A 27,594-nucleotide genomic window follows, 5' to 3' on the forward strand; every position below is an offset into this window, starting at 1 on the left:
TGAGAGGCACCGATGCAGCCTCCAGTGGAGGGGCGAGGCCGATCCACTGAATTCGGAGTGTTCATGGCAAGGACTCTGACTCACGCCTCCTACGTTACAAGCTGTCCGCGTCGTCTGGAAAGACAATCATTATCTCGTTTAGGCTTAATAGCAACCGTGATCATTAACCGGGCGTTCTTTTTAGAAGAAAAAAATGTAAGTTGAGCTTAATCACTATTGTCTATGTCATCTAATGTGATAGTTTAGGGACTTGCCACGGCTAATCACATCTGACGAGTTGCCCACCTCATATATTTTGTTCTGAGGACGTCTGTGACGTGGGCGTGGTCACAACCAACATCCACCCACCAATCTCTGAGCTCAGAGTCTTTGAGCTCAATGTTTACAACCAGGCTCCAAAACATGACTCCTATTTTCATTTGAAAAGTGAGATGATCCTAACTGACAAGTCAAATAAGCTAATTCATTTATAATTTGTTTAATCACCCCCAATCCGCCTCTCATAGCTGTCTCTGATGTCAGTCTAGAGTCAATAATGGGACCCCTGTCGTCTGTGGGATCAATTTCAATGCCACCCGCCCGGGACGATAGCGTAAATATTGTGGGAGCAATCATTGATAAAATGAGCGTCTCTGAATGGGATATTTCAAGCCAACTGGTGCCAAGTGTGTGTGAAATGCTTGTGGAAAAAGTATTTTAATACTTTAAGATCATTAAATTTGATAAAATTTTCAAATCGTAAAATGCAGTTGCTAGCACCGTGAATACAAAGCCCCCCTCCCCCCCCCCCCCCCCCCATATGATGCTCCTCATCCGCAGCGCGCCCAGGCACACCCAACGGTAAGTGGGCTAAAGGTGAACTCGGTTTCCAATTAAGCTGTTTTGTGGTGTTATCTTTTTTAATTGCGCTTTAACTCAGTATCGAAAAACAGCATTATTTCCATCATTTTATATGAAAGTCATCAAATTAATTCAAGAAGACACTGTTGTTCTTTATCGGATCATCGTCTGCCATTGCCAGCCTAACCCGCGAATACCGAGCCAGCAGACGCCAGCAATGTTTACAAAATGCGCCAAATGTTTACAGAAAGGTCCATCACGACACAGCATATTTCTTGGGCGGATTTGATTCAAAAATCTGAAAGCATATTAAATTTACTCAAGCGAATCAACACCGAAACCATGCAGTCCCTTGATGCGCATTTATAATTCGATTTAATCTAGGAGATGAATTGGAAGCGACTTGAGGTGACCGCCGAAAGAGGAAGATGTCGGTGTAACGGGAATTATTATCCCTCGGGAAACTGTATCTGTAATTGTAACATAACACAATATTGATCCAGACGGATGCCCACCAAAGGACACATTCTCCAACGTCATCTTGCTGACAGGGTTTCTATTCACGAAAGGTTTTCTCCCATTAAATTGTGTTTTTGAAACCAAATCTTTCATCAAAATAGGACCAGAGACTTTTAAGATTCTGATAGGATTAAGGCCGTTTGCCGGAGAATGTGTTCTTGCTTTTGGGCTTTATACGGAAGGCCATCGGTCGGGTACTGGAAATCCTTATTCGAACATATTTTGCAAACTTCACGGGGTTATCACAACTGTGGACATAGCAAATTAAAACATCACCAGGTGTTATGATCCACAAAACTGACACGCGTTTCTTGCAGTGAGGTGGATTCGTTTTACAAACTCTACACAACACAGCCCATTTGAATTAAAGTGAGTTATCTCTGAAACAAACCCAGTAAAAGAATCCCCCAACTTCTGGTGTGTTTTACACTCTTGATTTAACAAGTAAATCACCGGTTTCGACAGGTGTACATCAATTCTGTAGAACCAGATATGATCATGATGATCAGCGATGATCAGCGATAGAACCTGGGGTTTGAGCGTTATTCTACAAGGAAATATAACTGAATGAAGTCATTCGATTCAGATTTTTTTTGGATCAACAGCGAAAACAGCCATAAATATGTAAAGCATTCAGCATCCACCAGAGCCCGCGTTGCTGCAGGATTGCTGCTGTGAAAGGAACTTCAGGAAAACCCAAGGCCAAAGAACTTTTTCCTGGAGGACACCGATTCCTGTCACATCACTCCCACACAGCAACGAGTGGAATACATGTATATTAATAGAAAATCGGTATAATGCTAGTATTTCTTTCATTGGCCCAGAAATGGTCGGTATCGAATTATATTAAATCGTTGATTGGCAAACTCGTCACTCGGTGATATCACCAAATTGCTTTAAATCGTATTTAGAAATCGTTCAATCATAATAAGTAAATTCTCTTATTTGATTCGACTTCCTTAATTTCAATTTCATTTGAAATTAATCTCCTTTTGTCCTGTTACTTGCCCTAATTGTTGATCTAAATCCCACCAAGAACATCAGCGTCATTTCTGGTCTCAAACATGGCTGACATCAATATCAAACATGGTTGACATCAAGACCGGATGCACCACCTCAAATGCCGGAAGTTGAGCTGCAACGGGTTTACATTTTGTAAACGTCACCAAGGCTCCATAGTTTTTTTTTGTTTTGGGAGTTTGGAGATTGAATGCAGCATCTGATTGTCATCCAAACACATGTTTTCCACCAAGGTCACACCAACCACCCAAGGTCACACTTATCATTTGCCACGATACCGAGTTGATCTCTGCGGCAGCGTTCTTCTCCTTCATCTCCTCCTCCTTCCTCCCCCCCCCCATTCTTTCTCACCGGAATAGGAGCTACCAACCATACACGCCAAGTAGTTACAGCACCTGACTGGGTTATCAGTACAAGGATCATTCGAAGGTATGCCCGATGCGCCTTATCTGGTCTCTCCGCGGGCGCACGCGGTAACGGAATATACCATTTAGCTTTAAGTTTGTCTAAGATACCGACCAGAACCAAGTGCCTTGACAGGCTCAAGTACCCGCCTCGGAGGGATGCTCAATAAAAGATACAGTTGTCTTTTTTAGGAGAGAGAAAAACCCGCGAAACAAGAGAAAATGTCTGATCGTCGTTTCCGGTGGAGTAAGATTTAAGAGAGAGTTTTTGGGTTTCTTTGAGTTTCTTTTACTGATAACAAATCGCCGGAACAAAACTTATTAGTCTGACCCTGGGTTAAGTAATATATGTCTTCCTTTCAAGGCCCACTGACTACTGGACGTGAGGAGACTGGCGTTTGAACGCCGCCCCTGCTTTCGGAGTGTAGCCGAATGTCAAACCGTCTGCTTTATGTCTTGACGGGGGCGTTACGCTATCGCCGCTAAAAGATTGAAGGAGCAGTCAAAATGAACAAGCACATCGCTTGAGAGAGTGAAGAGGCTCGTTTGTTTACAGTGAAGACATGGTGTAGCCCCAGCCGATTTGTGCCTTGATGAGAAAAATTGGCATGCCATTTCGACAAGATAAGATTACCTTGCGGTTCGGCGGAGGTACATTCATTTTCTTGCACATACCAAAGCAACCCGTCTTCTGCTAGATCTGCTAAACCAGTTGAATTGAGGAAGGTTTTCAAATTTACAGGGCCTTTTCTATCAGGTGTAAAATTATAAGTGGTAACCGGACTTTTTTGAGGGAACAACATCTTCCACACAAAACGAGACACAGTGGATTATACACTGTAAACAGTAGAACACTGTAACCATAACCGCCGCCGCCAAAACGAGGCACAGAGCAGAATACACTGTAAACGGTGCTACCTTGTAACAAATGTGTTTTTAGAATGGGAGATAGTCTGAGGATAAATCACACCAAGATAAAAGTTAAAAAGGCTACTTGACTCCCGCTCAAGTCTCTATCACGCCAGTCAACACCATAATGCATTCGGTCGTACATTTCTTTTTGCGCAACTGAAACCCGAGGAATTTCTCGATGAACATATCATGTCTTGTGAAATTAGCTTGCCGATATGGATAAACTGTTACAATGGTTTTTTAAGGGGAAAAAACTACGTTACAGGGGTTGAAAAGCATAGGCGATCCCTAATGCACCAACTTTTGACCCAACGCGAAATCACCGAGGACACGCGGAGGATGACTGGACGACGCGCTTTTGGCCACCTTCATTTCGGAAGAAAGAAAAGTTCGATTCGATGGTAAGTGTTGCTTGGCGTCAGGGCGCTATGGCAGGGGAAGGACAACTATTTTGGTTGTTTTGATCGTGTGTGTGTTCCGCATCTTATTTACTCTTCGCTGTCACATCCACTGATTATGATGACTTATTAGCAACATTAGCGGGTCACGATTGAAAAAGGAAAGGCCGTGACTGCACTTCGTCAGAGGCTATTTAGATAAGTCATTCGCTCTGAGTTGGTCACGGGCCGTAAAGAGGTTGACAGCTAGAGATAGCTTGTTAAACGACTTCACCCTGTATTTCATATTTTCATGATACATCCAGATTTCCTGTCGCCACTGTCATAGAACAACCGGGCCTGCAAGCGGGATGGAGTGATACCACCTTTACGATTATCGCGAAAGCTGCATATTAGGGATATACTGGTGTAAACAGAAATCAGTGTCGCCACTCAATCGTCATTGCACATCTATATTCCTAATGACGACCGATAGGACAGTTTAGCTTAACCTCGTGTTCTGGACACTTGACCGATAGGGACATAATTTACTTTGCAGCGGTGTTTCGCCAAGACTAGCATAGTCAGGACAACATCGGACATGGGCGGTGCTGTCCTCGTGCATGGCTGTGCCTTTGTCCATCGATAATATTATAAGTATATGCAAGACAAAAAAAGATCCCATCCCAACCTGTCCGACATTCCAATGGAAGTGTCTCGGAGACACTAAACCTGGAGTGGGCATGCTTTTACATAAAGTGGCGGCACGAGCAGTAAGAAAAGACACTGCTTATCAAATTGTGATGGCGTGAAGTCTAAATGGGGCTTCTTTTCCCAATCCCACCGCAGTGATTTCGGAGGTTGCTATGTCAGCACATGGATGGTTAGGTCGTCACAGCCCTGTTCCCACGCCGACTTGTCTCGATTCCATTTCACGACGAATCATTGGAATCGCCAGACAATTGTTAGGACGAATCTAGACAAATGCACAACCAATTCTGGCTTACTTAGCATGGAATCAACGCCTCCCTCCCCTGCTGGACAGAAGTTATCAGTAATTTACAATGTTCTTTTACGGTTTTGGTACAGAGTGATGGATCGTTTACAATAAAACTGGCACTGTTTCACTAATCGAACAACAAGGTCATGCATCGGAATCCACTCATTTCTTCCAAATGTCGTTGATGACCGATGTAATGCAGGGGATTGTCCCTTGCAGAAATTTTTCACCAGGTCATGTGGTATTGAATCGCCATTTCACATGTAGGGGCTTTGGTGACACACGACATCAACTTTGGCCCATGACGCTGAGAGAGGGCGGCGCATTTTATGCTGGTGCGGAGCCGGTTAGAGGTCGGACACGGAGCATATGCGGGGGGGTCAACAACATCTTTCACTGGCTAACTTCGTCTGCACCTGAAATATGTTGTCAATTATAACGAACAGGTAAAGAACCTGTCGGATGCCTTGTTGGCGCAAGGTGGCCATCACACCGCGCCACTTGGTTACCAGACGACCCCGAACAAAGAGCATAAAGCGATGAGGCATGGACCTGATGTCGCCGGCATAATCCAACATCAGGATCTCCATGTCGTCTGTTGCCGTTTATATCTATTAAATCTCGTCTGGTAATCAAACTTTTGTATTAACAGGTTAAGATATGTTCTAGCCTTCGGGCGTCGGGTGAAACTAGAGAGCCCTCGACCTAGCGCTCAGCTGATTGTTCGTTGTTGTGATGAAGGAACGGACGGACGCGACTTCACCCCGTCAGGTTTCCTGTCGGCCTGGTCCAGTTACTAGTTCGAACTGTTTGTAAAGGTCTTCGGTTTTTGTACATTAAAATAATAAAAAGTTATGTTACTTTGGATAAAATCATTTAATCCTTTAACATCTATACTGTACAAATACATGCAATCAATTTAAATGCGAGAGTGAGAGGACTTTAAGTAAAAGACCAGTCCTGGTCATGTATAATGCCTTGTATCAATACTCTTTCTGCATGATTTCGCTTAGTGGCGATATCAAAACATCCGATCAAGTGTTCTGATTAGTCTATTTCATGACTCGGAATATCGTCGACGAGAACAACTTAAATTCAGGTTCACAAATTAGATGTCTTCTTTCAATATCACGTGTCCGTGGTATCAATCGAATGTCTCCTGAACGTCAACTTGCAGCCACACTGGGATGATTCTTTAGTTTTTTCAGAGGAGCACAGCCCTTTGAGTCAAGTGTCAAACAGGTATCACCCCAGGCAGCATTAGCTTCGAAATACACAACAAGTTCCAAATGCCACCGCCTTAAAACAGAACCACCGTAAGATCACTTCTCCATTCTCTTAAAGCTGATATGTCAGTCTCTAGGATAATAGTCTTCATCAGAACCCCGTTCGACATCGTTCCAATTCTTCCTCCAATCCTTTATCGTTTATGAAGTTGGTGACTAGTAACCGTCAGACTAGCAGATTGCAGATCGGAAGTAAATGGGCGGGTTAATCAAGTCAAAGCTCACGGTATGACGTCACTCTATCACCAGGCTCTTATTCCTTGAATTGTCCCCTGAATCTGTGGCTGCACGTACCCTGTCGCCTGTTGCATTGACGGTGGTATATGATTATACGAAGGTGAACCTGCTGACTGGTGGTGACTACTTACATTGTATGGTGCGCATGCCTGTGACGTATATGCAAATGGGTTGACGTTGTACGGGGCGGAATATGGCGGGTTCATGTCCCTGCTCATACACGGTTTACCATCTCTGACTAGAACAGGCACAGCAACGCGTCTTGGAGGCTGCATAGCTGTTAATTCCAATGTCTTGTCTTGTCGCTGTCGCTTGCATTTGTACCGCCTGTTTTGGAACCAAATCTTTACTTGTGTTGACGTCAGTTTTAGCATGTTTGCTAGCTGCTCACGTTCAGGTGCCGATAGGTAGCGCTGCTGTTTGAAACGTCTCTCGAGTTCGAAAACCTGCGCTTGTGAAAATAATACCCTTGGTTTCCGTTTTTGTCTTTGACGTAATAGGTGACATTCTGTCGTAGAATCATTGCTCGACGACCCACTGTGACTCGGGCTGTTGTTATTGTTCTTTTTAGTCCCGCTTGCGCAGCCCGTGATCGGTGATGGTTCGCGCTTGATGCTGTCCAGTTCCATACAACTCGGCTCTGAAATTGGAGATGATACTGGGTGTGAACATGTTGCATACATAACCTTCCTTTTACGATAAAATAGAGTATATACACGGTGGTGGTAATTGGCAGAGGCAATCTTTATGGCACACCCTGTAAAAGAGGAAGAAATCAAGTCGAACGCATCTGGAATAATAATCTTATAGGATAGGAAGGCGTCACCCAAAAGAAATTGTATTTTCAGGTTATCATTTCTTTCTTTCTGGGTCGCCCAGCCGTTACAAGAATATGAAAATCGACCCGCTTTGTTTCAAAAGCCAAAGTGCGCCACTTAATCCCCCTAAAGAAAATATTAATGCAGCAATTATTGTTTCAAGAGAACCTCTTAAAAACAACGATGAAACTTAGCCGCCCACGTGCACAGACGTAAAAACACGCGAAACAACGCTTGGTCCCGCGCGCCATGACACCTGGTTTGATTCTGATGATTTCATTGGTCGAAAGGATGGTGACACGTGATTTTCCCGGCATGCCCAGTGATGTGCAGGCGCTGTCAACAGGGCCACGTGATGTTATTCTCGGTATCTGGCGAGGAGTTGTTTCTTTGGTATCTGATCCATGCAGAAGCCATATTATGAAAATATTATCGATGGAAGAGAAGTACTAATTAAACATGGGACACGAGTTGGGTGTTGATTCTGTTTTTTAGCGCGTGGACAGTTAGGCACGGTCAGCCTGGGTCAAAAGAACACATGTCAGCCTAAACGGACTCAACACAGTTAGAGGATCGGGGAGGAAGAAAGGCGTACGAACATGACGAGCCTTACGGCGACACGGTTCATAAAGGTGAAGGCGGATGTCACCGAGCCAAAGCGGCTATATATATATATATATACGTTATGAATGTACCCCCCCCCCCCCCCCCCCCCCCCATACACACACCACCGCTCCAAAAACATTTTGATCTCGAGACTGGTTTCAGTTTATCATTCTGACAAAACGATACACCTGTTTGACGGATAGCTTTAGGACAACGAAGTCTGGTTTTCTCGGCAATTCAAGTCCACAAATAAACTACGGATGAATTCCACAAAACAAAGATCGGCTGGAAATACACCTGGACACCAATTTAATTCATTGAATCAAGTGATGCATTCCGCATTAAACATAAATCTATCATAAAAACTCGGAGCTAATTTCCACCTTGAGATTAATGCAGAAATCTGTATATTCCTGCACAAAGAATTCAAGTGATGTTTGGGTGAAAATAATCTTAGTGATTAATTATCACAAAGTGCTATGAAGCCACCCTCTTGAACCTCTGATTTTCGTAGTCCATAATTTATCCCCAGATGGCCTCTGCTCTGTTAGTTATACTGTGAAAGATTGTATCATGAGGAGGGCACACACAGGACTAAAACATTCATATCTCGCCTATAAAAGCATAAATCAATGCGTTTTCTTATACTGATGTAACCTGGCATATAAATGTTTGTAAATTTGGAGGGAGATTTCTTCCCGGGCACCTGGGCCCGATGGCAGTGTTTGACTTTGCAAATGTATTAATCATGGAAAAGGACACCACATGTAAAGATACCAGGCCTTGTGATAAAAACACACAGGCGGAACCAGATCTGAAATATTCTGCTTTTTAACCCCGACCAACCTTGTTTACATGGCCACCTTGACTTCACCAACAAATGCGCATACCCGTGATCATTTTGCTTGTACCGCCAACAGCGTTCGTAGCACTTTTGCTGATGTGGAACGTTAGCAGAAGAACATTATTAATCCGCCGGTATAAAAGCAATTGATTTCTATGTCTTATTCGTGTTTTAAAAACAAACGAGTTTAGAACTGCGACTCTCATCTTTCAGATCAGATGACATATCTGTTAGACTGACGTACGTTTTTATGAAAGGCTTGATTCCACTGACAATATTGTGTAAAGAATGACGACGTTTGTCGTAAAATGCTGTGTAATATCGTCATATTGAGTTATAAGAGCCATCTGGTGGAAGAAAGGGAACTATAGTTTTATGTACCATTTCGTATTTTACTATATACGACCCTTTATACATATTTATTTATGGTGCAGCGAAAGTTTCATTATTCAATTTCTGAATACTCGCACACGTATCTGGTTCTAAAATGCAATAGTATCATTCAGTTTTGTAATCTACTGATTCTCATAAAGATGCGGGGTTAAATTGTTTACATCCTTCCATCAATGTTTATATATCAAAACAAATTTCGATTGCTAACTGCTAATTCCTATTAGCCAAAGGCACACGTCGCGTGACGTCACGATGACGTGGATATTTGTCAATGGTTCCTTCATTAGTCGGCAGCCATTATCTATTAATCATCAGAATGAACTGACTTTCTCTTCATTGCTATTTGCAAAACACAGCTATTTTCATTTTTTGATGAATATACGAATAAATACGAATGAGTTTTTGGTCCCAAATGAGCGCAATTTATTACCGTAGCAAGTACGTCTGTAGAGAAATGTGTCTGGTTCATAGTTTTTTTCACTAATATCAGTCTTTTTCTGATGAAAAATATTTGTTGGGGTGTTCTATGCCTAATTCCTTGATGAGCACACAGGCGGAACCATATCTGAAATATTCTAGTGAGGTCTACGCAAGGGTCTTCGCTCAGGTTCCGCGCTTGGCGAGAGATCTAAACTTCTCTAATGTTTGAGGATGAAACCTTTCTGAGGCAATACAGATGTGCGTAGAGATGTTGTGTCTTATTTTGTGAATAAAGAAATCAATGAGCGTGGCAGATGGAGGAGCAGTCGAGTGCAGGTGCATTAACCTGAGATGTCCTATTAGATAAATAACGAATAAAAAATTAATTCACGAATCAAAAGTGAATTTCGACCTCTCGATCTGATATTTGAAAAACAAGCTAAAGTACTATAATAAGCCCAAATTAGACGCAGTAATCGAAAAAATTTAGAAAATGGTTGATGATTGGTGTATGTGGCTGATAAACGATCATGCTCAAGAATGTGACATTTTGCAAAAAGTGTGCCTAGATACATTAAAGAATACATGAAGAATCTTATAAGTCTACCAACAGTTAAAGTCGCTTAGGTCTCAAGAAATCAATCGGGCTAGACTGCGGAACCTTTGCCAAGTAAGGGGCAATTAACTAATTACTGACTCATATCAAATGAGTCCTTTATTTGAAAGACTCTGGGTCGACATCTCACTCACGATAAAGGGGCAATAAGAAAATCAAATTTCGTTCCATGAGGCGTGGAGGTGCCCTGAAGACGCCACTGGTTTATACGACCGCGGTGGGCCCGGATCAGGCAAGCTCTGGAGAAACTCACAGATACGTATCTGCCCGGATTTTGACATGCTCCATCTCACCTGATGGTTTGTAATATTTATGAATTCCACCACCTTGTTAATGGGTTGTTCATCAAACAATAAGGGAGGGTATCATCACTTCATGGTATTGTTTTCGACCCCACACACATAAGTTACTTCGAGCAGCCTCATGATTCATTTCAAATTGAATTTGAGGTTTCTTAATTGTAATTAAGCCTATGCAAAAAGACTCACCCCAAGCATTCACAACTCCAAGGCCTTTATCCGAATGTCTATTGCATGAATTCACTGATAACGATACCGTCGACCCCCTCCCCCCGTCACCTAACGATGCGAACAGTCACCCTCCCATCAACCTGGACGTGTCACATCCAGGAACTTGTTTATTCCACCGAGGACATGACTTCAAATCGTGGTTGACAAATTAGTGTTTTCAATCTTTAAGTCAAAAAAATTGTAAGATATGATTTATAACTAAGATAAGAATCATGCTGAATGAACATCTACTAATTCAGGCCTTTTCCAAGAACGGGCCAGGAATCCGGGTCGATTTTAATGAGGCATGGTTCCAGTGATAAACTCACCAAACTTCCTCATCCGTTTCCTCTCGTGTATAAATGTTATATTATAACATCACTTTGTTGCATCTCATTTATTCTGATCCTATCAATTAGGTCTACAGTTTGGGGGGGGGGGCTACCGATATCAGAGAATGGTGGGTTTTTGAGCTTTTGTGTTCAGTTTCTTCGGTTTCTATCCACTTGCATCGCCTCATATCTTGCCTTGAAAATTGCAGATTATTTAAATGTCTTTAAAAATTACGGATTTTAACAAGCGCAAAGAAGTTAAGGAATGACAGATCAAGTGCTGGAGAACTCTGGGTCTGCTTTCTATTGTGATTGTGATGGCTACCGATATCAGAGAATGGTGGGTTTTTTAGCTTTTGTGTTCAGTTTCTTCGGTTCTATCCACTTGCATCGCCTCATGTCTTGCCTTGAAAATTGCAGATTATTTAAATGTCTTTAAAAATTACGTATTTTAACAAGCGCAAAGAAGTTAAGGAATGACAGATCAAGTGCTGGAGAACTCTGGGTCTGCTTTCTTTTGTGATGGGGTGATTTGAAAATAAAGAAGGCAAATGTTTCCTCGTCGCTTTCATTGCAACTTGAAAATTGAGTATGCAACTTTAAATTCGGATTGATTCATTGTTTGTATCTTCTCGATGCTCAGATTTCAATGTCGTTTTGATATAAATATTCGAGGGGTAGCTCAGCCTACTTGGTAATGCAGGATAAAGAAGATTTTGAGATTATCCTGGAGAGACCACCACGACGCTGAGACAATTACCCGGTGTCAAGTTCCAATTAAGCAACACTTGAAACAGTTTTACTAACTTGGAACCAGATGGATGAATTGAGGAAGGTGATTAAAAGCTTAACATTGATTAACCATTTGCAATTCATCTTGGAAAATTGCTGTGCTACATGTGTACATGGAAAGATATTCCCTGCTGTTAGTGTTTAATTATACATTGTTATTTCCTTGTTAATCTTGAGGATAACGTCACAACAAGATCGTAGGGATATAAGTTCACTTCAAGAGCAGACGTTTTGGTACTAAAGACACTGTGAATGAAAAAAAGCGGGTTATTCTAAGTGTGATGTGGTCATCAAATGAAACCATGCGTTTATGGCTAAAGTGGTTCATCATCTGCAATATATATTTTGCCGTAAAAGCAAAAATTTACACCGTAACTAAGTCATAAAGAATAAACCACTGCACTAAAAATGAAGAAAAGTCAATTACATGTAATTGCAAGCGGGGAATGTACTAGTATTCGACCAGAAGATTTCAGATCCTTTGACCCATCCGCAAACAATGGATGAAGACCTAAAAAAAACCGGGAAAACATACAAACCGATCATATATAATTAGCGAAAGATGAACGCAGGTGTTGACTTGTCTAATATTGAAAGTCTTCAAACACACGTCTTCTACGCCAACAGGTCATCTATTTGCCAAGTCCAAGTGAAGTGGGCTGAAGGACCATATCGTTCAAGTCAAGTGTACCAATCATGGGCCCAAGAGGTTGCAATTATAACCATTGAATCAAGGATTTAGGCCATCGACATGGCGCAAAATATCAACTCGATGATCATTGAGTGAAGTCTCTCTGAAGTGCGCTGACAACCTCTTTGTGGCATCTCCTGACCCTTGGTATGAAGTGAATTATAAATCATATAAAGTGGGAACACTTTGCAACACTTACTTTTCTCGATGGGTGTTTCCTCTTGTGATCTGGTGCTGGCCGGGGAACACTGCAGTGTTGCGTCATTTAGCGTAGAGACCGGGCTCAAGGAGGGATTCGGGCTCAGATTCGTGTACGTTGTGACGTTCTGAGGTCCAAGCTGCTGTCCGTAGTCGCAGTGGGGATTGCAAGGTATCGTTGATAGCATGTGACTGGAAGGTCCGTACGCCATTTGGACAGGCGCGTCTATTCCGTAACACGTGTTTGCGGCGAAATTTTGAAAATCCATGGTGCAATTCTGCTGCTCGGTCATGTTCAAGATATCCTTTACTGAGAATGGCGTAGAGAGTGCGTGGTTTGATAACATTTCTTCCGCGAGGGAAGATACTACAGATGGGTGCCAGTTGCACCAGATGCACCGACTGATTCAAAACAGAAAATCCAAAGTTATCTGAACACGTGTAAACAGCGGTGAAGTAATCGACTGGATTGTCCACTTTAGTGTTCCTACTTTTAAGTGTCCTTCTGCCGTCTGCTAAATATTTTATTGTCGTCTGCTTATTTTCCGTGTTGCCTCTCCTCTCAAGACACTTACTCTTGACTCATTAACCAACAATTAGCTTGAGTCGGTCCAACAGTCATTTTGACCACTCTGCTTTGGACAAGTCGATTAATCCAGGGAGGTAAGCCCTTAGAAGGATGCTGTCAACTTCAGCAAAGCATTGGTAGAAAGGTAAATACTGAACGGAAAAGAATGTTGTCAATCACCACAATATCAAAAAGCTAAGTTTGACCAATTGTTTGTAATTGAAATGTACAAAATATACAAAAAAATGCAAATGTTCACTTCTTCTTGCAAACGTTGTTACCATCGGGAAAATGGTATGATCCAAATCCTAGCAGAAGTTCTTCAGAGAAAGTGATATTTACTCGAGTTGGGCGCAATTTGTCGAGAGACATCCTCTCAATTTGATTGGCTGCTGGAGTCACGTGGTAAAAATGTTTGACGAAGATTGACTTGTGCAATCAGATTACGGTACGGTCTATTAGCAATGGAAGAGTTCGATGTCAATAATTGTTTGAACTTATCCCGTATCATTGTTTGGTTAGTGTCAGGATGAACAACCAAAATATTTGTCGACCAGGCATTCATGCTCATGCAAGATGGCCAGACAGACTTTCTCTAAATTCTATTTCAAACTTGTAAAGTTCTGCAGTAAGTTGGGTCACAATCATCATTTTCTATTTGATGAACAAGCCGCATTTTTTTCTTTCTGAAAACGGTGAAATGAGAATTTGGCAGCAAAAACGTTCGCGTGCACATACAAGGCGACAAGTGGGAGCATGACGCCCATCTATCGGAAAACAATATATCAAAATTTCATCTATGTATGTCAACAAGAAATAAGCCTAGCAATAGAGGTAATGTCATTGGGACTCGCTAATAAGGCATAAACATCATTTCTTTATCATTGCTGAGCTGCATGGAGAGAGATTCGTTCAGAATTGGTCTTTCGAGGATAAAGTCCCTGCCAAAATGCCGGGAAAATACTACCTTAAGAATACGAATTGTCTTTTTCGTGGACCTGCAGTGTTACCCCTTGCACAGGGTTACATCTGTTCGTGAGGGACAGTTCCTCACTGGCTGGGAACACCGATTGGAACGCTTGGGCTACTGAGTGAGCATCCTAATCTAAACCAGTATAAGTAAAATGACACATGTTTGTCAGATTGTGACAGCTAAATGGGCCTAGGAACCAGCGGGACTTTGATGAGGTTCCTTGATGTCGCATGACCCCGCCAAGCCCAGCGCAAAGTTTTACGGAAATGGCCTACATCTTGCAATGTTTGGGCTGCAATGGCGGCACAGGAAACCTGCCGTGCAGATGGCCAGGCAGATATGATTTAATTGCCTGGCACTAGCGGCTTGGATTGTAATCCTACCCCTCCCAACCGCCGGCGACATCCTCCGGGCTACCGCAGATAGCCAGACTCATCCTGTCCTCGCCGTAAGCGGGTCACAATGCACAACGGAAGTCGCACAAAATGGTTTATATGCAATAAAGGCTTATGAACGATACACATGAATATTTACCAAAATATCATAAGCCTTCTGTTTTAAAACCGTTTCCCTGTATAGGCCTGAGGCAAATCTCTAGGGTTGCATTTGCAATTTGTCATTCTTTTTCTTCTTCTCACTAGCGTAATCTGTTTTTAAGAATTTGGAAGTCGTCTGTAGTTTACAACGCATTTAATTGAAGAATTTGCAAGTTCTAAACGATGCCCGCGGATAGAAACCGAAGAAACGAACTTAGAGTAGCCAGACTAACAAGGAAGACAAAATGTAATGCCCATATCCGACCAGGATGCTTTGCAGTTGCTATCACTCTATTGCATCATTATCTTGATCTGATCTAGCTCGGTTATTGATATGACGGGCCTCGACGTAGCAACAGGGCGCATATGGACGCAGGGCCTATTAAACATCCCGCGACTGGCCTTCAGAGATAATCCTTACGATAACAAAGGAATTAAATACTTTGGCGACTAAAATTAAAAACAACTACAGTATTTTTTGCAAGGAAAAATGTTATCTGCCTGAAGACCATGCACTGCACAACCGGCTGTTTTATATCTCACTTCCATTGAATTTCCGGTAAATGACACACTTTCTGTTCAGATAAATATCTGAATTAGGCTAGGCATCCAGCTCGGCAAACAACTAATATTGTCTTATTGAAATATTGACTGAATAAGCAATCGTGCGTTGACTCGGCTAATGAGAACTGCGCTGAACATTGGACGCGTCTCAGTTGCGTTTCCCCTCCGCTCGTCGTGCGATTTTATTCTCTACTGTTCTGATAAAACTTTAATGCTACTCTGCGCTCCCAAATCAAACGAAACGAATGTGAAAGTGGAGACAGTGTAGCAGTCTTAATTGTCCCCGAGGATATAGTGTCTTCCTCTTTCGTTTGGTGACGGATTAAGGTTAGTTCTACATACATGTACATGTATAGGGACCTTGAATACCGGTTCAGAGATGGAAAGCTGATACTACCTGGGACACTCTATCCTACGGGACGTTTAAAGCGGTCACACCGGCAATGTCTCGGCAGTCAGGTGGCCGAGTCCCACCCATGATCCGTTCTGTACATTTCATTTCGACTTCTTGTTTCCCTTTAGCAAATATGGCGCGCTTAATCCGCATATTAATCAACAATCATTTGCCCATTTGTATGAATTAAGATGTAAACTGATTAACGATTAATTATGGATAGGTTAATTATGAAAGAGACCTTGTCTTTGGCTGTGACATTTGGGTCACTGGCTGTGACGCTGTAAAGGTGATGACATTTCGGAACCACTGCTTTCGTTGTGCAGTCTCGAGCAAAGAAATCTTCGGCAAAGTGTTCCCGCTTTGAAAATGAGAACAATCTATTGTATAACCAATTATCGTAAAATGACTATTGAATAGGAGAACGATAACGAAAAAAGTTCGAGTTACTGTCGGGAATGTAGCAGACCGATCTCCCGTGAGGTTCGGGGGAAGGCAATACCTATTTACCTGCCGGGGCGATCGGCGAAGATAACACCCAGGTAGCGAGGAACCCTCTATCGCACATCTGTAAAATTTCACTGTCTTTCTAGGCAAGGCGGGGTTATTCTCATGCTTCCGAAGAAAGTTTTTTCAAAGCTATACTCTGACAATGATACTGCAATATGTCCGAATCCCATCTTAACAGACGTCCCTGAAGAGCTCGTTAAAGGGACTTTGCAATATCAGAGCCTTGTTTTTCGTCGAGATGGCACACACCTGCGCTTTGGCCAACGTATTCGTGACCGCGCGGACAAGAAACCAATACTTCTCCCCGCGCTCCCCGTGGCTAGATTTTGAAAGCAAGCCGACCCATCAGAGCGGCGCACGGTAGCGCGTATCTCTCAGTTGTATCTTCCCGTCTCCACCCGTCTGATACCAGTGTGATACTCTCTCCTTCCGTTTCGAGACTTATCCCACACATCAACTCTTTGATACTACACAACAAAAACAAAAGATAACTTAGACAGGAAATACCCCCGGTTTACTTTTTTGAGGAAGCCTGCTTTATTTACTGTTTTCCTCAGTTTCACGAATTTGACAATTAGGTTGATATCGCTGGCAGGGATTTCGTTTTTTTAAGTTGGCATACCACATGAAGTATTCTGACTCGTTTATTTCAGTCTAGTTTATGTCACAATATACCCATAAATGAATAGCAATCTTTACATCAATGTAGAATATGACACCATCAGCAGCGATTTACATCATTTTAAATTCATTTTAAAGGTAATAGTCAATTATTTCTCCTGCACGGTCGATAAAAAACACATCTATTTTCATGTAATTAATCAATTAATCAATTGGCAAACGTGTGAATGTGATCCCGAGTCGCGGTTCCATTGCCACCCGTTAGGTGGCGGCCATCGCGCGATACGATAAAGGAATAAACCAAAAGGGCTTATTGCTTATTACTAATTCGTCTAATTTTAAGTGATAACGATCAACATGGCCCTCTCGGCTCAACATCATCAGTATTTCACGCGGTGTCCTATCAAGCCAGTGCAGCGAGTGGCAGCCAGCAATATTCTCCTATTGATATTACTAGTTCACGGTAGATTAACCGATCAATTAGCAATTTCATCAAGCTATTCTACGATGACTCTTAAATGGGCCATGCCTACCATATCTACAACTGTCTTATCAATGTTTGTACACACAGAGTCAGGTGCCTGTGGTACAAGACGCCGTATCACTAGCATTTTATCTACAGAAATAAATCGAATTAAAACTTGGCAGCAGTCTGTCTTTCTGTTGGTGATGTTGCCGTTGATTCATGCTAAAGTGAACCAAAACGATGCATAATCAATGCGCTGATGAGCGTTATATAGATGTCAACTTAGCATGTTGAAACTCACTCAAAGTCGTCCCAACCCAAGTTTACTTTGATGCCGTCTTCATATCTTTTCTAAGATGTACTGCAGATTCCATCCATCTTGACTTGGGACGGACGTGTTGTTCATCCTAACCTAACTTGACCAGAATGAGACGTCTATTCCATTCAGAAAACAACACCACGCGTGCAATCTTCACATGAAACATAGTTGTGAAGCCACGCCACCCCGCCCCGGACGGACTAGATGTTATCTAGTTGTCCCGCCAGGGGGCCCATCTGCTCCGGTGTATCCCCTCATCCAATCAACGGGAAGTAATGTACATCTCATATTGGTTTACCTCCAGTTTACCCAGGCAACAAATTGCTAATGGTAAAAGGAGAAACCTCCAGATCTTTAACCGGACCACCCCCGTCTCGACAAGCATTATTCATTTCTATGTTTTCGGTTGGCTTGTTTCTCGCCATTCGAATCGCAGCAGGTGAGATTAATGTGACGTCATGAGGGTGGGCGGTATCATTTCTGAGTCTGATTTCATGTGAGATGGCCCTTTAATTCTCGACCCGCCACCTGTACAGCAGGTAACACACTGCCAAAGACGAACAATAGTACTGGTTGTGACTACCACCAAGGAAGAGCGCCATCTGCAAGACAACAGGGAAGATGACAGCGGAGGGGAACACCGTCAGAAAGACAACAAAAAGAAAGCGAAGACCGATGACAGACGTCGTAACTGTCATATATGGTCTCGTAGAACTTAGAGTAACCGGACTAAGTCTAGTTACTCTAAGCTTAGAAGACTACCCATCATGTATACTACATATATGACGATTCCACTATAACACCGGTCATTTCTGCACGCATGTGGGTATATCGCACAACCATTGGTATATTGTGCCAGAGAATATTGGTTGTGCCCCTTATGCTGTGGTGAAGACATCATCACAAGACTCGAGACACTGACAGACAAGGACAAGAGAACCTTTCTTTTTTTCAGAATCTTGATGATGTGACTGTCTTCCATGTTTAACACGGGTTAAGCCGAGTGGCATATACGCGGCTAGAAGCTGTACAGATTTACTTGGAAAGATGTTAGTTCCCAGGTGATAATCCAGACACTAACAGACAGGAACTCTGATCATGTAACATTTGACATGCTTGAATGTGATTGCCTTACTCTTACTTTGTCGGTCGTCAGAACCTGCAATCTCCTCCTCTCGCAAGCATCACCTGGCGAAGGAAGGTGGAACGAGTGGTTTGACTGGTGCATAGAGCTTAGTAAAGGCAGCGCTGCAGTAGAGTTGAGATCTCGTGGTAGTCATGCCGGGTAGTCATGGCATCCAGGTCAATTATTCTCACCACAGCAGTTTTACAAGCTGCGGGAAGGTGGAGTCCTGCATAAGGCATTCTTTCAACGCTTGGACCAAAAATTCTGTGCCATTTACAACCGCGATTGGGCCATTTGTCCATCTAGATCCTAAATCCTAAGCTGTTTCAAATAAGCCGTTTGCGGCACGTTGCCCCGGGAGTGGCTAACGACACCCTCTCTTATGCGACCTTGGCAATTATCATCGATTGCCGCGAAGTCCTACATGCATGATTGGGACGGCAAAGATCAAACAGATCATGTGCATTTCGCTTATGACCAAAATTATGTCGCTCGTTTAAAAACAAAATATTTACATTGCGGTGATGATTATCGCGCACCTAGACGCGTCTTTCGGTAATTATCTGATTGTCCACTCAATTACACTCAAAGTCATTGGTACAAACTAGTTGGATTTTAATAAGAAGCTAAGTGGCTTGTTAACGGATTTATTGATATCAGTTTATCCAATCAATGGACAATGACAGTCAATACTTTCACTGATCTCGACCACCCTGCAGAATACGCGACGGATTGGTCTTAGTGGCGACTGGTTGTGACAACAAACTGAGCTGCCGGCGAGACAATTTCGCAACTGTTGTCATCTCAAGATCGTCGGTTCCATTGTTAGAGCTATTTATACAGACTGAGGGTGTCTCTATCTCTCAAAGTGGTATAGAAGGTTATACAGGGTGTCTCAAATTTGTATAGCCAGTCAGGCACAAGAGGGCACAAGAGGTTCCATGAATATTGAAGTGTTTGAAGGTTCTTTTATCGCATATAACGCGATGGCATATTTTTCCTGACTTTTCTCATAATGAACATTTGACGTGCGATTCAGAACAGCCAGAAATCTACAGAAAGCGAACATTCTTCACGAAGCTTGGGCTATATCAACATCTCTTGATGTATGGCTTGAAATGTAAGAGGTTTTAAGATGATAATCATACAGAAGAAAATTTGCAACGTTCAAAGCAATTGGTTCCAAACTTACAAAATTGATCTTTTTCATGCAACGAAATTTCTCCCGCGAACACGGTTGATGTTAGCAAAAAAATACATACTTATGTAAAGAAGATGAGAAGGTTTTGCTTCATGGTTGGCCTATTATGCGATATTTTCTAAGAGATGCATAAATAATTATGCTAATGAAGCTAGGTTTGAGTTTCAACAAACTCACCTTTACTCTTACAATAAATAGATGCTAATACTGTTGGCACTGACAACCGACGATTTGGCTCATGCCTACGAAAACAAATACCTTCATGAGTTGTGAAAACAGTTTACGGGAACTCTGACACCGAAACGCGCAGCACAATTCATCATGTTGCCCAGACGGGTTGCGAATTGGTGCCTAATGATTACTGACAGACGCAATTTCTACAAGGCTCCTAACATAATTGCCCCAGACAGATTCTCCACTCGTGGTTTAGCGCCTCGTCTTGCAAGCCGCGCAAGAACGTTTTGCCAAAGGAATGACAAAGCTAAACATGGTTTAATTTGTAAACAAAGAGGCAAGAACAAAAAAGAAAAATAGATACAAAGTGAACACTCGGGAAGTAATACATAGCAGGGAAGTTCCTTGTACAATCCTACACAAAGGATGATAAGAATATATACTTACGGCTCTTCATCCCTTTTGGGACATGTGTTTTTGCCTCGATGCAATCTCTCTATACTTCTCTCCTCTTTCGCTTCCTTGGCTGCCTCATCTCAGGAAAATCCCATCTCATTCAGCTCAGCTGCAAATGCAAATGCAAAAAATGCATCACCAGCATTCCAAGTTAAAAAATCTATTTCGAGGCTTTATAAAATTGTCGTTAAGTAACGAAAAAGATAAGAACACACTGAAGAAAATAGATTATTATGAATGGCAAATTTAGTAAGTAAAGAGTATTAACATTTGATTGGCTGGGATTTGTGAAGTCTGCAATAGTACGCAGCGACTGTCACTCGGCACCACACAATTTTTGTTGAAGGAGTCCTGCAGCATCAAAAATTGCAGCGCGTGCGCAGCCGGTTTTAACGTTAAATTGTCTTCGATATCGACCAAATATCGCAATAGATACTTCTGTAGAAGCAAACTTCATAACTTTTCTGTTTCTTTTGAAGAGAAAGATTGGCACAATATTTGCACCTGACGATGACGGGATAGAGGTATAACACAGACAGGGGCAATGAGAAACGAACTGGAAACTAACAAGAAGATCAACCAGTGACGCCATTTGTGGCATGTGCTGTCTGGCCAGGAAGGGAGATGGATGGCCAAGATGGCGCGCAAGAGCCGCCTGTCTGAATGCAACTCTCTGACCAACATTCTTAACTCTCGATACACAAGTGATAGTGATACTTTCAATATATTATTTCGGACCTGCAAATCTGTGGATTCCTGCAAATCTGTGGAGGTCAGTGGTGGCAAAAACACATTTGTTTGAAGTAATGTTTCTTGGTGGTTGACATTTCCCATCAGATACCATTGTGTTTTGCTTGGTTTTAAAATCGGTGGGTAGTCCGAATACTGGTTTATAATTGGACACATGAAGCTTACTCCACCCTCGAATACTCATAATCGAATTCAACTGAAACTAATGCCCAGTTTGCCTCCAACTTTAACGACTTTACAAGAAACTCTCGAAACTTTGATCACTGACAGGTGATATCGAGCTTCAATCAGAATTCCTTCTCCCCTCGGCGGGCTTAACACATTTGGAGTCTCTTGCCATTAACGATGGTCCATCGACTTTCAAATTCAATCAAATATGACACACAATTGAAATAATATTTTCATTTGAGTTATCTTATTCGAACTCATCTCAGGAATTCATCGTGACCTCATCATATTGGAAGAACTTCATGCAGTATTTATGAACCTTATTTCGAAACTGCTTGAAGGCGTTTACCAACACAGAAGCCTTTCACCTCTTTTTGTTCTTGCTTTGCCGTTGAGATCGCTGGTGACACCTTCATTCCATTAATGTGTACGCTGAAACTTCATTGCCTTTTTAAGTATGAAAAATTAGTATCTTAAAAATCTTGTTTAACAGCTGGTAATTAGAAAGCGGACGAACAAAATGTACGGAACTAAATTATGATACAATAACGATGTTGACGCCTGTGTGTTGACGCGACGCCTTTTTTCAGATAAAAAGGCAGGATGTGGTGATATCGAACACATGAGTGGGCAAACAAGAAAAGAATGGCGATATAGAGGTGCCTTACAAACAGTAAAATATCGCGCCTTTCATATGTACTTGTGAACAAATTAGGCGTGAATTATATCGGAATAAATTTCAGCGTTTTGGAGAGCTAGTAAACGTGGGGTCGAGACCGGCGGCGCCTTGAGGACAAAGGCCGATTCGTATCGGGTGTAATAAAGGTGACATATCCCGCATGGGGTGCAGGAGACAGCAAGTTTTGCCTCATGATATGCAGCAATATGGCCACCAACTTCCCGGGATTTATTCCACCGGCCCAGACTTTTCCTTCGGTCAGTGCGCGCGAATTTGCCGCAGCGTTTCAGTCGGCCTGCGCCTCCATCGGCTATTTTTGTCCGATTGGCCGCAAAGTAGTTCAGTTCTTGCTGCTTTTTAGAAGCAAGAAACCCGTTTTTTCTCGCCTCCCACCGCTGTTATGGATTAACAAGTAAAACAAAAACTGTTCTGCGACTGAAAAAAGGATAAACTAGTTATAACCGCGGCTTTCTAAACGATAATTTTGAAACCTGATGTTTCATTGATAGCCACGGTGTTTGATTACAAACGTGGCTCAGACAATACGTGATCCTATAATCTTTGTGAATCATTAGATAAAGCAGGTGCACCATGAACAAGGAGACAGGCCATTCTACCTCTTAAAGTGATACAGCAATTTGAGACCGTGGCTGTCGCCTCAGATCCCCGACTCGCTTGTCAGTCCGCGGACTGCTGATGCGCAGTGAAAGTCCGCAAGTGGGAGGACGCGTGGTCTTTCCAGGAAGTCGTGTTGGTCGAAACATTTCTGCAACTGTCCCGTTGTTCTGATGACAATAATGATCAGGGTGGCTTCTTTGGAGCACAACTGCCGACTAAGTACACACATATGCAAAAAGAAAATTCACTTCAAGCAAAATTTTGGCAAGATAAAAATGCGTGATTCTCATAGGTTGTTTCAAATATATCATATGGCAAGTGATATGGCGCCAACGGATAATGATCATTTTGTTTTGCGGATTCAGTAATCAACGTTTTCCAAAGAGGATGAATCAGCTAAGTTTTATTTTAATAAAGTATTATGGCTGTACACATTTTAAGCCAATATAAGCACAACAGGTACATGTACCATCCTTGGGCAAAACTTCCGAAAAGAGTGACATCTTCCCAAGGAAAAGGATTGATCTTGCCGCTCTTTATAACGAACTAATGATCAATTCCTAAACTAATGTCAAAATAATTTGCTAATAATGACTAGAAACGCTGACTTAAACCTTCTCGAGATTGCGCTGACACAAAGCCCAAACTGGCGTCGCTCCCCGCCGCCGCATCGGAGTCATGACTCAAGCCAAGATCAACCAGACTGATAACCTCCCCTGGACGAATTTAGCATTTTAATGTCTCAGGAAACAAATTTTACACCGCTTCTTTCACCTGGCGTTCAGTCTTATCACGGCGCGATCGGGCCTTCCCCGCTACCATTCTACTCCTTCACAAATCGTCCCCGGATAATTCCCCGACTCAAAGTTCCGCAAAGGCGCAACGGAAGGGTCAGATCATTATCTTAATCGCGAGTTGATCAACTTGCCATATAGGCCTGGGCGGTCTTTCTCTGCCGTGATTAATGAGAAACGATTATAACGTTTAGGAGCCATCAAGGGCGAAAAAGAGATAATTTCCACCCCAGTCTTTTCAAATTTGAACGCGTTATTGTTGCATCGTAGTTTACTGCTTGCTTTCATCACCCGTATCATCTCCCGGAGGAATCTGGCAAGAGGGGCTTTCTCAGGAGGGTTGTTACAGCACCAACTCCTGCTGAACAGCGCCATCTCGCCATACCGACCCGCCAAACATGTCCGGCCGTTAAACATGCGATGGGGGGGGGGGGCGAAACTCATAGGAAATATTGTTTATATGCGCCCAAACTGGCACTCTTGCAGTGAGCGTACTCTTCAGAGTCAAACAAAAAGTCAATCCTATGCTGTGTATTTTTTTTATCGAGACCTACGACCTAATCCAAAGGTTGTGAACTTTAAGACATAGTTGGTAGAGCAAAAGATGCTTTTGAGATTGTCCCCGGCGATCATTCGGCATTTGTATAACGGAATTCATTCATTGGGCAAGTTTAAATGGTTTCAATCAAAACAAGCCCATGGGCGAGCGATCCGACAGAGATAAGCAACATGACCGAGATGCTATCGCGAAAATTGGACAGTGTTTTCATCCGAGTTCTGCATATTGCATGACTCTCACACAATGGCCGACTTGGCGAAGTGTCATCTCAGCGGCAAGATCATCTATCTTCATTTTCTGGTGACATAAAAAGTACAATAAACCTCACCATACAATGCAAACCATATCAATATTGCCAACATGGTAATTTCATTCAATAAATTTAGTAAATACGCATATTGTCCGCTATGAAAATGGAGTTTAGAAACCGATTAAATTCGCCTGACAATCGAGGTAATTCTTGTGACTTTCGACCGTGAATGAAACCTATCTTGCACTTAGCGAATATAAAGCTGCTTAAAAGTTCTTCAAATCGATATTTTACTGCGCACAATTCCTTCACAGCTTGAAGTTTGCAGTCCAGTAAACACATTTTGAATAAAAACATCAATTTATTTTATGATTATGGACTATTTACGTTCATTTCATGGCTGTATGGTGTCTTCCTGATGTGTGTTTCACGCATTCTTAACCCAGGAATCGCGGTCGCTTCTTAAGTCTGAAGTTAAAGAAATTATTATGATTTCTAAACATTTCCCACATAAAACGGTCATTTTATTTTGTAAAATAGCGGCATCTTTTTTCATTTCTCATCTTTTTTCTGAAGAGCGAATACAAAGTCTGCATGTGAAGTTTGAGATGGTAAAGAAATGCACTTTTTTACGAAACCATCAATCAGTACCATCCACGGACTTAAATTAACAGGACCGTGATTTTATCAACTAATTTCTTGCTTTTGAGCAACGTTTGTCCACCAATTTCTTTCTTTTGAGCAACATTTTCCAACTCTGAATCTCTTCTATGAGTCAATCTTTTCTGGTAAAATGTATGATATTGACCACATAAATAATGTACATGTAAAGTGTACGACCACAAACCGTGTCACTCATTTTATAAGGATCAACAATTTACCGGTTAAAGTACAAAATAACGAAATTGAATAGGAATTATTTTGTCGAAACCACTCTCTTGATTCGTCTCCAGCTACAAGTGGGTTCATTCATCATTGTAGCAGGGTTAAGTGGCAGCGAATGATACAACCATTTCGTGGCTGTCTGTTTTCCCGCCTTCCCCTCTCAAAGTCGTCAAAACTCGTTCAAGACCATGATAAACTGGTGATCTGAGGTAGCGCGTCGCGACATCGTGTCTCTCTTGTCGTGAGTAAGGTACCTTTCTCTTGAACTCCAGCCCACATCGCCTACGGGCGACTGGCGCTTATGGGAAATAGACGAAACGTGAATTTACTCAAAACGGCATGAGAATAAACCATATATCAACATTGAAATGATTCTTTCCTACGATGCCAGCATGTCTCCTCTATTTTGTGGGAATCGTTTTTTAGCATTCTACAGATACATTGGAGGCCCTCTGGTTTTTTTTCAGTTTTAAAGTCACTTCTAAATGTCAGAATACAAAAATTATGGAAGATGTTTAGAACAGTGTGTCATGTCGCTGATGCGTCTTAGCTGATGTAGTCGTTGCAAGACTGATGAAATCCCCCCCCCCCTATTATCGCGTTTAAAAAACTTGCTTATCAACTACCAAACGTTGCTCACAAACCCATTTTGTACGTCACTATAATTTCTCAATGTGAACGTATTTTTCTAAATCTTCTTATCTTATCGCACTTCATTTTCGAACTTCGAATTCGCTTTCAAGACGTTATATCCGAGTTCGACTTCAAGGGCAACAATTTGTTCACTAAATTTAACAAATTACCGAATGAAACGTACCAATGTATACACATGTATATACAGATAAAGTCAGAAAGTGAAATTACCATTAGAAAGAGTTCAAATAACACGGGTCGATGTTCGGGTCGTTATAGGCCATCATAACTCATCTACAACTGTCTGATACCATAATTACGATTTAACTTAAACTATTTTATAGTCAAAATGCTTTTATCAAAATTCGACGTTATTTGTATGATTAATTGGCAGCGGTGTCGGCGCAAAAAGCGGCCGACAGTCCGCGCTCTTACGCCGTGAAGATGGCACTGATAACACTGTTCGGCCAACCCATCGAGACGCGAAGTGTTACTGGCTTGAAATAACCCACATATGCCTTGAACAGCATCTATTCACATTCTTCTCGACATAGCAAATTACTTTCTTTCTAGCGTCCATGCCCCTGGCGCCAACCAAACGAAAGAAGTTGTTAAAATTCATAACTTTTTCCGCGGCCGTTATTTACTACTTGGCCTAGGCGTCAATGTTACAATAAGTTGTTTAACACTCTCACTAGTCATGCCAGTCAAAGGGGCGCCGTTTTCTTACCATTTACCACAACATTCTGTTCGACAAACCTCCCATTTAAGTTCAAATAACTGAGCGAAACGCAATGGAAAGGCATTCTGTTCCTTTTGTAACTTATCAAATGATGATTCTGGTTAGCGTTATGGCGCAAAGTAAATATGAAAACTTGATCCTTTAGAACGACAACAGTAAATTTACGGACTGAAAATGCATTTTACAGACTTTTGCTTTCCTTCTACGCTTCATTTTCAATGATGATAGCCTTCGTAAGCCACTCTGGAGACACTGAGACGCGTCCCCCTCACGCCGAGGCTGTGGTAAAGGTTTCAAAGAAGGATAATGCAGAGTTGTTACAAATGTTACTTGACCAAGAAGGGATTGTTTGGTAAACGTCCATCAAAAGAAGAGATGAGTTGGTGAACATTACAAATAAAGGCGACACACTCTTGAAGTAGAAATACAGAAATGACTGGAGGAAAACCAAGGGAAAACACCATCCAAGACAGACTCGCTTTAGAGAAGATGCTGCATGGCTGGTAAATGGGGAAGATCAAAAGAAGAGATGAGACGGTAAACGATACTCACTTAAAAGAGAGAGACGGCAGACGTTCCTCAAAGAAGAGATGAGGCAGAACGGTTCTCAAAAGAAGAGCTTTGTTGATAAATGTTCCTTAAAAGAATGAATGAGTTAGTGCGTTATTCTCAAAGAACACACTGCTTGGTAAACTCTTATCAAAATAAGGGGGTTGATTGGTAAACGTTTGATTGAGAAAAGCTTCTCAACAGAAGGACCTTAACATAATTGAACGCGGGTTGTTTGTATAAAG

General features: G+C 42.1%; 1 protein-coding gene and 1 long non-coding RNA gene across 2 annotated transcripts; both read right to left on the bottom strand.

Moving 5' to 3' along the window:
* On the bottom strand, positions 1 to 27,406 carry LOC135489292 (uncharacterized). Its single transcript, XR_010447130.1, has 3 exons — positions 27,353 to 27,406; positions 20,714 to 20,831; positions 1 to 114 (listed from the first exon to the last, which is right to left on the bottom strand). It is a non-coding gene; the product is annotated as an uncharacterized LOC135489292 (long non-coding RNA).
* On the bottom strand, positions 5,936 to 13,393 carry LOC135489124 (homeobox protein Nkx-2.5-like). Its single transcript, XM_064774313.1, has 2 exons — positions 12,816 to 13,393; positions 5,936 to 7,235 (listed from the first exon to the last, which is right to left on the bottom strand). Exons 1-2 carry the CDS (start codon positions 13,159 to 13,161, stop codon positions 6,601 to 6,603), a joined length of 981 nt encoding a protein of 326 aa, XP_064630383.1. The 5' UTR covers positions 13,162 to 13,393; the 3' UTR covers positions 5,936 to 6,600.
* Positions 27,407 to 27,594: the final 188 nt, after the last annotated feature.

This window comes from Lineus longissimus, chromosome 6, assembly GCF_910592395.1.
Source record: "Lineus longissimus chromosome 6, tnLinLong1.2, whole genome shotgun sequence".
In the NCBI taxonomy this organism is placed as follows: Eukaryota; Metazoa; Nemertea; class Pilidiophora; order Heteronemertea; family Lineidae; genus Lineus; species Lineus longissimus.